The sequence below is a fragment of the Protopterus annectens genome, chromosome 12.part0, assembly GCF_019279795.1.
Source record: "Protopterus annectens isolate FY-2018-M chromosome 12.part0, PAN1.0, whole genome shotgun sequence".
In the NCBI taxonomy this organism is placed as follows: domain Eukaryota; kingdom Metazoa; phylum Chordata; order Ceratodontiformes; family Protopteridae; genus Protopterus; species Protopterus annectens.
Window position 1 is genome coordinate 296,415,083 of NC_056746.1, and position 13,789 is coordinate 296,428,871.

At 41.1% G+C, this 13,789-nt stretch overlaps 1 protein-coding gene across 2 annotated transcripts in view; it reads left to right on the forward strand.

Annotated features, from left to right (window-relative positions):
- LOC122816525 (E3 ubiquitin-protein ligase RNF31-like) overlaps positions 1-13,789 on the forward strand; it is a 1,306,074-nt gene that overhangs the window by 1,029,351 nt on the left and 262,934 nt on the right. For both annotated transcript variants that reach the window (XM_044089364.1, XM_044089365.1), the window contains exon 2: positions 948-1,130. In XM_044089364.1, coding sequence (XP_043945299.1) covers positions 948-1,130 — 183 coding nt within the window. The remainder of the gene's footprint in view (positions 1-947; positions 1,131-13,789) is intronic.

Below are 13,789 nucleotides of genomic sequence, written 5' to 3' on the forward strand. Positions count from 1 at the left end.
CTGGTGAACATACTGTCACTGGAGTTCCATTCCAGGTTCATGGACATCTAGTAAGAATGGTGTCTGCAGAGTTCATTGCTGGCATTATCACTGTCACTAGACAGAGACAGCTGATAGCATAACTTTGTCTACAGTACATTTGCTGCAGTCGCCAACTGTGGGAGGATAACATTTTTGATAGGAATTGTCAGTTTTGAGACTCTGGGATACTGCTGCTGTTAGCATCAGGGAATGGTAGAGTATATAGTTTAATCCAACAAAGATTTAAAAATAATGAAGAGCTGATTCCACAGCTTGAGTCTTTGGCCCTTATGTCCACAATGAGTAATATTCAGTCATTGGACTGCATCCTGGAGGATTCTGTAGGGGAGAGCTGTCAGTGAGTGATTAGTGCTGGACCACACATCATGTGGAAAGGCTTTGGCACAGTCATGCCAGAAGATCTTCATCTGGGAAGACCCAGGATTATATTAGTTAAAATTAGAGACTCTGAGGAGTGGTAAACCACCAAAGAATGCTCATGCACAATTACTGGCATTTCAAAATGTGGACATGTGTTCTCAAAATGGATACATTTTACCCTTCATTGTACTGTACTTTATAATCAGCATATTGGGTGTAAGAAACATACAGTAGCAAAAAATCCCAATCCTTACACTATGATGCCTTTGATTCTTGGCTGTTGCCTCCCTTCCCAGATATTTCAAGATGTTGAAGGTCAAAAAGTCAAGGGGAATGAGTACACTGCTAGGAGATTGGGGCTTGATAGTGATATTGACAGGGTGAAGAAAATTTGTGAAAAAAGCAAATGAATACACTCTTAAGTTACATAGAAAGGTAAAATTGTTTTGCATGAGAGTTTTCCAGCTCTAAAACTTGTTTTATATTTGTGGATAGCCCTTGTGTCTTTAACTGGCTGATTTTCTGCTGTCTGTGCTTCCTTGCAGATCATTACAATGACTCACTGTAGCTGTGCTTTCTGTGAAAAGTGCTTCAAGGCCCATTTTACAACAGTTATAAAAGAGAAGAGCATTAGTCATGTTGTTTGCCCCTTGTGCAATAATCCAGACCTTAAAAAGGACGGGAACAAAGAAGATGTAATGGAATATTTCAATCTTCTGGATACTCAGGTGATCTATAAAGCAACAAGAGGGCATCTTTGAAAAAAATGTATTGTTGTGTACAACATATCAAAACTTGTTTTAATTATATAACGTATAATCTTTGCATTCTTACTTAATAGAAGACATTATAGTAGCAAATTTACTGACCTACCCAAACAAACTTGACTTCCCAACAAAATGATTCAAACATGGTAACCTGTATATAAAAAAATGACTGCAAAACTGAAAACAGAGTGAACTCGGGAGAAAGAGAGTAACCTTGGGTTCTATGTGATTTAGCCCTTGTAATGATCATCTTTAAGTCCTATATACCACAAAACACTAACATATGCGAGAGATGCAGTTATACAGCCAAACTGGAGGCTAAGCTCTCTCCACCCAAGACTGGAACAGACAGTCAAGATGAGAAGATTAACACTTGCACCACAACTCCAGCAACACAGACCTACTAAACCAGCACTGGCAAAAAATACACATAAATACACAAAATCATACTCTGAGGCTCTAAATAAAAACCTGCAAAAGCATCAGAGACCTCCAAAGCAGACACCTAAACAACCTGCACCTCCCGTCACAAACCAGACAACACATAAAACACAAAATCAGTGTGCCGCACAATCACAGCCCTTAAGGCGAAATAACATACCTAACACACAAGTAATAGGTGACTCTATAGTCAGGCACACTGACGTCCCACTCACTAGGCTGGACAAGCAGAAGGTTACTGTTAGCTGCCTGTCGGGAGCCAGAATCCGCCACATGACACAAGCACTCAAGTCACTCCAGAACAAGTACAAATATGACTTTGCATTGTTCATGTTGGTGTGAATGACCTGAGATGTACCTCCCTGGACTACATGAAAAGAGACATGGAAGAGCTGTATGGTCATGTAGCCCAGGCTAGTATGACCCTGACCCTGAGTAGCATCCTGCCCTCACCAAGAATGATACCTCATTATAAAAAAAAAGATCCGTTTCAACAATTGTCTAAGCTTCCGGTGTAATTCAAAAGGGATCCAGTGTCTGTTAGCCTGGGACAACATGCTCGACAAGCCACGTTGCTTCGCAAGAGATAGCTTGCTCCTGTTACCCCTAGGCTTTCAAATACTGGCCAAGGCTCTTGCTGCCCCCATAGTACCTTTTTTAGGCAAGGCTTAAAAGTCAAACCCACCTCCATAAACAGCACAATTAACAAAAAACTGAGGGTTATGCTACTCAATGCGAGGAGTTTAAAATCTCAAAATGCGCGCGCTCGAAGCACTCCTCAGTATGGAGAACATCGACATCTGTGCAGTAACTGAAACCTGGTTTAAGGCTCCAGAGAGCACCCCAGCACTACTGGGCTACAACTCATACCACACGTTTCAGCCACAGAACATGGACTGAAACACAAAAGGAGGGGGTGTATCCATATTCGTCAAGGATACCTACACCTCCAGGTTAGTGATGCAGCATGATACCTCTGAGATCATCCATGTTCAAGTAACATCGGGCAAATCTGCAGTGCAAATTGTGGCCTGCTACAGATCACCCTCCATGATCCAGGACCACCACTCCCCCTTTCTGGAGACACTGGAAAACATGAGGGTCCTACCGAACACCCTGATACTGGGCGATTTCAATTACCCTATCATAACAGGGGAAACTGCTCGAGTACAAACTCCCAGGCCCAGCGCTTCCTGGAATACATCAACTCAAATGCCCTGAATCAGCTGGTAAACTCCCCTACCAGAGGTGAAAACATATTGGACCTGGTCATCACCAACATGGGTGACAGAACCCGTCACTGGTTAGATCAGACCATAAACTAATCACTCTGGATGTCCACACCCTACCACCACCTCCAACTAAGGAAACCACAGTAAAAACCTTTTTAAAGCAAACTTCACCTTACTTAAGACAGAGGCGGTAAGTTTCACAGCCCCCAAGCTAAAGGATAATGCTTCCCAAGATGCAGAAACATTTAGAAATGCACTCTATGAGCACCTACAAGGATGCATGGATCAAGCCATCCCTAGCAAAACCAAGACTCACTCCTCTAAGAGAAGGAAACCAGTCTGGTGGACCCCTGCCATAAACAGGCTATACAATAGAAGGAGGAAACTTGTTCAGAAAAAAATCAAATCCCAAGAAGGAAAGGCATCCCCGATCAGTAAGAAACTAAGGTCCCTCATAAAATCATCCAAGGCTAACTTTGAAAGAAAAATAGCCAAGGATTCAAAATATAACCACAAAGCCTTCTTTAGCTATGTTAAGAATCTAAGTGGCAACTCGCAGATATGCACTGAACTAGTGCAAAATAGCACAAAATATACTGAGCCTACTGATATTGCCAACATCCTGGCAGATAGATTCAGTGCAAACTTCACCCCGTCCTCTCACTCCCAAAAGGGCCCACAACAATACCGGAAAAGTGTAGTGTCCCAGAAATCACAGACGCACAGGTGAAAACAGCCCTTTCAAAAGCCAAAAACACAGCGTCAATGGGGCCAGATGGTTTCCCAGGCTACATCTTGCATGAAAAACAGAATGAACTAACCCCCCACCTAAACATGCTGTTCAACCTCAGCCTCTCCACAGGTTACATGTCCATAGAATGGCGCACAGCAACTGTTATTCCACTCCACAAAAGAGGGGCCACAACTGACTCTGGTAATTATCAACCCATAAGCCTGACTAGACTGGTCTGCAAGGCTATGGAGCGCATCATCATGGAACTCATTAACAAAGACATTGGGAACCTCCAAACACTTGACCTGACCTAGTTCGGCTTTAAGGGCAGATCATGCCTACTAAACCTGGTTGACTTCTTCGAGACGGTCACCAAGGCCATAGACGAGGGAAAGGTAGTTCACACAGCCTACCTTGACCTCACCAAGGCTGTCGACACCATTCCCCACTCGGGTATTACAGAAAACTCACCAGCCTGAACATAAACCCCTATGTCACGAGATGGGTTGCCAACTGGCTTACAGACAGAACTCACACGGTAAGAATAGCGGGCTCCAGGTCCGACTCTAAACCAGTCACAAGTGGTGTCCCGCAAGGCTCGGTCCTGGGACCCCTACTGTTTGGCATATACTTCTCAGAAGTACAGGCAAACACAGCAGGACTATGGCTAACCAAGTTCGCTGATGTCTGCAAACTGGGAGCCATAACTGACTCTCTGGCTGACACGGACATCCTCCAAAAGGGCCTTGCTGAGATGGACACCTGGTGTCACAGTCATGGCCTCAAGCTAAATGCCAAAAAAATGTATAGTTATCCCATTTGGGAAAAACAAAACACCCACGAATTACCACATAGGTGGCAGCCCCCTTAATACAGAAGAGGTAATAAGAGATCTGGGGACCCAGGTAGATAGTAATCTTTCCTTTGACAATCATATTGCCAAAGTAGTTAGGAAATCCTTCTATGTGGCCCATCTAATTGCTAAAGTGTTTGCATCTAGAAATAAAGAGGTTATAGTGCCCCTCTACTCGTCTCTCATCAAACCCATCATAGAGTACAATGCCCCATTTGGGATGTACCTCACAAAACACTTCCAACAGCTAGAAAGGCCACAAAAATACCTCACCAAGAGGATTACTGACCTCAAACATATGTCCTGTGCAGCCCGACTGAAAAAACTCCGGCTGTACTCAGTGGCATATCGCTTACTCAGAGGTGATCTCTTCCTGACTTACAAAGCCATGTCCAACTCAGAATTGATGGACATGCTCCACCTAAAGAAATCCAAGTCACTGCAAGGCACGCGCTCTAGTGAGCTAAACCTCTCCACAACAATAAATAGAACATGCTGGAGGGATAGATTCCTGTCACAGAGACTCCGCATGCTTTGGTACAAAATTCCAAACTGCATTAGAGAGCCCCTCACTGACACTCTTCAAGAGAAATCTTGACGAGTGGATGGGTAACAGAAAATACACCCCTGGGGTCACTTCACTGGCTCTTCTTGACAGAGGATCAGTTAATTAATCAATGGGGCGGCGAAAGCCGGCACATTCTGGCTAGGCTTATAAATGCCCTCGGGCAGATAGCCTAGTACCTACCTATGAACCTATATAAGTTATATTAGACAGAGACCAGAAGGTAATGTGTGTCCCAGTGCAGGTGGCAGAAAGATCTACCATAGAGATGATGTAGTGGAGGGTATAAAGAAGAAAGTAAGATTTGGCAGATTTGATATTTAGCAGCATGGAATTTCCACAAACAATACACAGCAATTTATTTTGAGGAAAAGATCCAGTAGAAGGTGACACAATAAAGGTGAAATACTTCACTCACATATGTGAAAATACACCATTAATAGTGTTGTTATATGACATAAATGTGAGAAGTTAGAAAAGTTGTGGTAGTGCTAGAACGCTCTGAAAAGATCATCATGACAAGAGAATGAGAAACGATCATCTCTTCTTGTACAGAAACTGTTATAACCCACCTGGAGTGAAATGTCACCTCTGCAGAGATTATGGTAGGACAAATAATTTTAAGGCCAGTCAAATCAGAACAGTGCAGGTTCTGCATAAGATAATGTGAACTCTGTGTCCTTACAAGAGTATATTTTAACTCCAGAATGACACCACCTCTCAGGAGAAGATGGTACAGAGGGATTGTATACAGTTAATGAAAGAAAGTATTTTTAGTGGTGTGACAGTTAATGCATATAAAATCCTTCCTGAGAGAATGTCTTAAAATGGTGAGGGATTTTAGAAATGTGTAAGAGAGCGTGAAGATGTTTCATAATGCGAAACTGTAGTGTTTGTAATGGCATCTTGTTCATTAGTTAAAGAAATATACATACTGGGTTGGCCGTGATTTTGTCTGGAATCAAAACATGTTTGTAAAAATTGCTGCTAGTTATGGCAATACATATATTCTTATATGGAATTATCAAGTAAATCTTCAAGATATTCCTAGCAGAGTTGCTGCCTGTCCCTCTTTACATAGGCCAGTCCCTGTTTAGAAATGTGCCCTGCAAAAAAAAAAAAAAAAAAAACGGAGGTTGCAAATGGTCCCGAGATTAAGACAGGATAAAAAGTTTCCTCTAACATTTATATAAATGGTTCCCAAATAAAATGTCAGCTCTCATAACACCAAGTACCCTCAGACCAAAAAAAGACGATTCCCTCTTATGATATCAATGACCATGCAATTGTGGCTCTTTCTATATTGGACAAACCTTCCGTCCACTAAGACTACATATATCAGAACACATCAGTTGCATTAAGAATAAAAAGGTCCACAGTGCACTTTTTAAACATCAATTGGTACACAAAACTACCAAATTTTCTTTTATGGTCATTGATATCATAAGAGGGAATCGATCCAATAAGACAGGTTGGCATTCCATTTTAAATGCTAAAGAAAAGAAGTGGATTGTCAAACTAGGTGGATTATTTCCACTTGGTCTTAATGAACAATTTTAGGTAAGAACTAATGAGCTTTGAGATGGGTATATTTAAATAACAATGATTGATTTACTTGTTTCACACTGAGGAAGGCTGTGATATTGTCCAGCCGAAACCGGCCTGCTTTTTGTTGTTTATTTATTAAGTCTTTCAGGTCACAGTATGCTGGCTCTATCTTCTTGTTTTGTTGACTAATTGGTTTGAGCCATGCATTTGCCTCCATGCAGGAGGTTCTTTTTAGATGTTAATATATACAAGTCATTTTTTTCAGCCCTTCACTCTCGATATTTTGTGAATAGGGTTGTGGTGGTGCAGTGGTTAGCGTTGTCGCCTCACAGCAAGAGGTTCTCCCGTTCGATTCTCGGCTGGAGTGCCTTCTGTGTGCAGTCTGCATGTCCTCCCCGCGATCAAGTGACGTTTAAAGACATGCAGGTAGATGTATACGTGAATGGGTGTGCCTTCTTTGAAGGCTGAGCATTGGGCTGGCAAATTGGCACTGTAAAAATCCACTGCCAGTCATTAGCGGACCGGAGTTCTGCTGTGGTTACCGAAAGAGTTTTTTAATCTCCGTATTTTGTGACTCACTCATGTGGGGCCCAACTTTTCAATTAGTTACCTGTATAAGTGCTTATTTTATTTTGGGAAGACCTCAATATATGAAACAACAGAAGTAATTCAAATTCTACAAGGGTTTTGGCTTAAACATGCAATCCAGTTCTTTGCACTGATTGTAGATGCAATCCAGTTCTATGTACTGATTGTAGGTGTGGTTTATCCTGCAAAATCTCATGTTCCCATAAAAATGTCCCATTCTGGGCATCTGGAAAGGTGGCATCCCTTCTAAAGGAAGTCTGGCAGTTGGTACAGAGGGTTGAACTGTAGTTCTTGTGGTACAGGGTTTGATTCCCTCAGGCTTTGTTTGACCTCAGTGGGAGGGAAAAGTCTTCTGTTCTATCGTGTGACAATGGTTTTCACATAGGAAGAGGAATACCATGAAAAATCCTCTTCCCCGGGAGAGTATGCTCTTGACCTAAACATAGGACTGGTGTTTCGCAGTCATCCTTAACGTTACAAGTCATCCAAACAACCGGACCCTTTCAAAGCCCTTTAGCTGTACACAGTAGCATCTGTGATTGTGAAATTTGAAAGGATTATGTGTGAATCATTCCTCATTTATAGCACTTCTGACAAGCAATGTGAAGGGCTGTGATTAACAGTGGTATCTCTGTGAAGTGGGAGAACTGTTACCACCCCTAGACCGGGAGTCCCACTAGAGAGAAAGACAGCAGTCCATGAGGGTCACTGTCCCGTTACTTAGTACTGGGGACAGGTGACTGTATTTGGCATGAGTGCTGGGCAGCAACTGTTGCATGGAACATTCCCCAAAGACTTGCCTGTGGTGAGGTTGTGATCACGAATGGCTGAATGTTGATGCACTTTAGCAATGTTCAGTTCACGTAGGAAATGAGTCGTGCTGCCCCAATGGAGCACGAAAATTGACCGTTGCAACTTGCTCCTCTTGGTGCCTCATTGCCACTGTCAGCGACTTCTGCCTACTTGCTTACACAACCATTTCAAGGTTAAGAAACTCAGAAATCAGTTTTCTGCCTTTTCAGAAAAGTGGTTGCGATAATACGCAAGTACTGGATATGATTATTATTATTACTACTATTACTGTTAGCCTTCATGCCCTGCTTATTGATTGTATCTCCTGCCTACAGCCAACATAGAAATGTACATACATTTGATACTGAAAACAAATGGCATAAACTTCTCAAGCCAACAAAGTATCAGTGTGGCCATTGAATGCTTAAGTGAGGCCATCACTGATTTGCTTGTTCTGCCCTGTAATTTCACATGGTATTCTTAATGGCCATCACTGCCAGTGATGTAATGACAATACTCTCTTCCTTTCACAGTCAGATCTTGAGACCTTCCTAGTTGTTTATAGCCTCCCAGAGGTGGAACTGACCCAGGAAAGAACATTACACAAAGGACTATCCGTAGAGTAATTAATTCTAATCTGGTCCTAAGCCTCCTGTTTCCAGTCCTGTACTCTTGTGTTGATCTCCATACCCCCTTGCAGAGTGTTTCATTTCAAGCAAGAGATCAGCCTGCATGTCTGCATCCTCCCTATTTTCCTGACCTTTGAAAGGTGTAGAAAGCAAGAATCACCCTTGCCTCATTCTTTGGAATAAGAGATAAAAGTATAGCTGATACAGCCCCTTGTGCTTTATCTGGGGGATGTCAGTGGTGGTAGTTCACAGCTAAGGACATTTTACTTTGAAATCAATAGGGATTAACTCCATTTCCCAGGTACTACCTTAATCGTTCTTTCTTATAAAGTATGTGATTATATTTCTTGACCAAGGAAACTTTTTTTTTTTGTTTTGGAGACAGTGATGTATTCCATTCAGGAAGCCTGAACATTTCTTGCTTTCAGCTCTTTCTCTCAAAAGTTGGACTTCTTTATGAGGCTACATTTAATTTTTCAAATGCTTTTGCTAATGAACTCTAAGATATGATCTTTCTATTCATTCTTCATTTTGCTAGATTGGATCAATATGAAGACCATAATATCTGGTTTCTCTTCTCCTGACAAAAAAAATCTGACTCACTTTACAGGTTTGTAAAGGGGCCTACGTCTGCCTGATCCAGATAACCTAATTCCAGGTTTCACTCATGGCTCAGTCTTTGAATGAGCTGTCTGCCCTCACTGATTACCTTGGTAATAAAGCATCTGAGACATTTTCCTTGCAGCTTCAAAAAGATCATTTTCCTGTGTCCAGGGATAAAAGTGTCACTAGCCTCAGTTGTACCTGTAATACCAGTATGTACATAATGGTTTGGCTTTATTTGATGTCTTTCATGAGCAACACAGGTAGATGATTCTAGATATTCACTATGGGGATGATGTCTTATTTTGGCAATACAGCCAGTACCCTATACAAGACCTGCAACAACATAGGAAAGTCACGTTTACTGTGGATGCGCTGTATGCTCTCGTTCATGCCTTTTGTCACATGAAGGTCTACTATAAACCATGGCCAAAGAAGCATGCAAACAGGCTGTTAAATATAATGCTACATTTTCTTCAGTCAGTCTTCATGGCATATCGCAGATGAGCAAATACCCTAAATGGGCTTCCCAGTACCCCAGTTAGTCTTACTAACGTGTATTTGTGCAGTTGTCCTTGACAGCAAAGAAGGCAAGTTTTCGGACTCCATAGTTGCATGAGGAAACTACAAAGTGCAACATGTGCTAGATATTATAAGGCTATGTCTCTGTCTAATTATATGTCCATTATATTCTCCGCTAAGTGGTAGGGTGGTCATTGCAGCAGTGAAATTTAAAAGTCCTGGCTCAACTTTTAAGAAGAGAAGTACTGTGTAGGTGCTTGTGTAGGAGGAAGGCCTGGCATGATCTTTATCTCTGTTTTTGGTCCCAATGAAAACCTGCCATTATTCATTTACTTTCATCTCAATCTAACATCAGAGGGATACACAGAAGGTGGCTTGTGTTTTTTTTTCTTTTGACAGGGAGATAGAAGCTATTTGAAGATATGACTCTTATTTTTGTAAGCCTTTATCTTCTCTGCTTATTGGAAACTGCTCTTTTGTCAGCCTTGATCATAACTTATTTCTTACTTGGAATAAAAAAGTAAGAATTTCTTTGGTTAGTCATGATTTTTGTCTAGGCCTTAATTGCAAAACAGACTGTAAAAAAATTATTTAAAGTGTACCTAATAACATCTAGAATCCCACAGTTTCTGAGGCCCAAGCAGCCTGCAAACTAATAGTTTAATTCTGTTATTTCCTCAGCAGTTATTACACTGCAGTCTTGGCCATTTAGGGAGTGATGAAAAGACGCAGGATGAAAATGAAGAGCGAAAATGAATTTCATTCTTTAGCCAATTTTTGTTCAGGCCATCTTTGTATCAAAAGTTTTAAAAAAAGTTCTAAAATGCAACTTGGAACATCTAGAACCCAGTGGCTTCTGGGAGGGGGAGGATGAGACCTCTGGCTTAATTTAAATATTTCCTCCTCATTTATTTTTTTGAAATAGTGGACAGTTAGGATATATATTGAAACATACAGGAAAAATCTAAGGTGTACAACAAAGTATGTGAAAAGAAGAAAAAATAATTTAAATGGTGTGGCAAGGCCAAGATGGAGGTAAGGTGGGGGGGACAGTGGACAGCAGGAGGCCCATGAAATTATTTTCAAGGATTTCATTTCACCAAAGGCCAAGGTCAAAATATTCAGTACTCCAAGGGACTGACCCATCATACAGCTTATCAAGAAAGTTTGTTACTCTCCATAAAACATTTATAGCACCTGCTTAAGAAAAAGAATCCTGCAATACACGTTGTTTTGTCAGATTTCTGGTATACAACAATTCTTTTAATTATAGCTTTATTTATTACTGCATATCATGTACCTGGTTGCATAATAGTGTTAAACATGCCCTTGCAGACACTTCTCAAGCTGCTTACTTTATGTTTCGCTATTGGCTTTGTCCTGGATGAGTGGCACACTCCAGTGGTGAACCCGCTTCATAAGGGTGGCCTTATAATTGACCTAGGTAATTGAAGTCCTATCAGCCGTACATGCCTCATCTGCAAAAACTTGGAGTGTATTATATCTAACCTCATAAACTGTGATATCAAGACTCTTGTTTGATATACCCCCCCCCCCCCATGATTTGGCTTTGTGAGGGATAAATCCTTCTGAGCTTACCTGGTAAACTTCTTCAAAATGTTACAGAGGCTGTAGAGATGGTGGTCATGCAGTGTACATGGTGTATCCAATATGATGAAGGTATTCAACACCATTTCCCATGCTGGCATCATACAATATCTAATTACTTTAAAAACTGACCATATGTGGTAAGATGGATAGCAAAATAGTTGAAAGGCAACCCACACAATAAGAGTTGCAGGTGCCGTATCACTAAGTATAACCGTGACTAGTGGTGTCCCTCATGGCTGTGTGCTGGGATGTCTCATTTTTGGTATATACTTCTCATATCTCCAAGTAGAGAGCCAAGACCTCTGCTTTAACAAAGGTTGCAGATGACTGCAAACTGGAGTTTGTTAAGTCCCAGTATGATGCCCAACCTCTCCTGAATGGACTCTCCCTAGTAAACCCTTGGTGCACAAAAAATGAGCTTAAAATAAATACTAAAATATGTAGTGCCTTTCTTTGGTAGACAACACCCTTCCCTCATCATACTGTATAGCCAACACATCCCTACAGAATAAAGTTTGTGGGGACTAGGGATGAATGGTTACTGTCTTTACAATGGTTGCTAGGAAATCCTTTTATTTAGCCACCTAACTGCCAAGGGAATATCAGCATGGTCTAAAGATGTAATCACTCCTTATATTCAGCATTGATCAGGCCAGTTATCAGGTACAATAACCCCTGTTGGTATGTATCACACTAAACATATCAGACTATAAGAAAGACACCAAAAGCTCCTAAGCAACAAAATCACAGGCCTAAAGTCCCTGAGCTACCAAGAGATGCTAAAAACCCTCTCTTCTCTCTCTCTCTTTATTCAGTGTCTTACAGACTTTTGAGGGGAGATGTGCCTTGCTCAGTGCACCATTAGAGACCCAGTTGACTTGGACCTCATTTTTCTCTGCACAAATATTGGAACCAGGGGCCTAAATCTACACCAACCGATAACTATAACACAGTTGAGAGGCATGCTTATAAGGCAGTACCTCCCATAGCTATGGAATAAACTTTTTCTGCATGTTAAGCAGCGTGATTCACTATCTTACTTTAAACATAAACTAGTGACTAAATGGTTATCCACAAATTTACTGTGGATTTTACTGGTATGCCTAGAGAAAGGAGGTGCTGCCTGAGGGTGGATACTGGTAAGGCTTGAATGGTCATAAGATTCATTGGCCTTGGAAAATCTATAAATCTTTGAATATAAACTGTATTTATGGCTTACTCCCACAGCTTTTCAGGAAATCTCTGCCTGCACCAGTAATGATCCTGAATAGCATAATGTGGGTATAAAAGAATGAATGAATAATTAAATACAGCTACATTATTACTACATTGTAAGTTAGTTTGACTCCAGTGAATGCACCTGTTTGGAAAATTGTGCCTAAAACAGGCTATTATACTAGTTAGTGAAAGCCTGTCCTGGTACTCAGTGGGTGAAGGGCAATAAACATGCAGCTGTACACTACCTTATGGAAATTAAACTTTACTTGCAGAACATACCCTGCAGCTGTATGAAGTGTACATATTAATATAGTGTCTTATTGCACTTTTGTAAAGTGTTCTCTTTACTGCTATTTGCTCCTGGGTGTTTATAAAAAGGGTCAATAGACCATCCCACTTATTTGGTAAACTTACAGCAAACAGTCAGTCAATCAGACAATAAATATTGTCCATAATTTTGTAGAACAGCCTTGATTTTGCCTCATATTTTTGCCTTGTTCATCTTAAAATATTTGATTTTCTGGTAAATTATTCAGGTTCATACTAAACCAATGACCACTAGGGCCATTATAAGCATAGCTGCACACCCTAAACCATTTGGTTCCCCTAGTATCATGGGTGTCTATACGGAGGGCATGTTAGTAGAGAGATAACTAAGAATTTGTACGGGGGGTATTAGTTAAGATAAAACTTTTCTTATTGGCCTCTGTCCATAAATGACATGGGGGCCAGGCCAGGGTAAAATTATGTTTTCTCATTCAGTTGTCAAGGTTTCATTTGAATAGGGTCAGGGATGAACTCTGTTTTACATAGATGGGGAGCCTGTTTCATAGTATGGGAATCCTTTGGGAACAAATATCTATCCCTCCAGCATGTTCTGTTTCTCAGAACTGAAGTTCAGATCCCAAAACCTATTGTTTCTGGTGGTTGTTTTGCATATGAGCAACACAAGCATAAGGGCTGGGTCTAAGGAAGCCATATAAGCCAGTCAATGATCCCCTCTCAGCAGCCTTTAGGAGACTAAATACAGTGACAGAGCCTTAAGGCGATCAGTGTAGGGACAATGTGTTCATGCCCTGTGTTTTTCTGGTGAGAAACCTTTGTGAGCATTCCAACTGTTGCAAGTGTCTGGTTAGATGCATGCCAAAGGTGGGGGGGGGGGGGCATCGTATTCAATGATAGGTCTCATAAGGGCTGAGTGAAGTGGAACTATAACTTCCATGGACAGGATGTTATACCATTACCTATAAACTGGGTGAAAAAGAAGGATTTTTTATTGACTTAG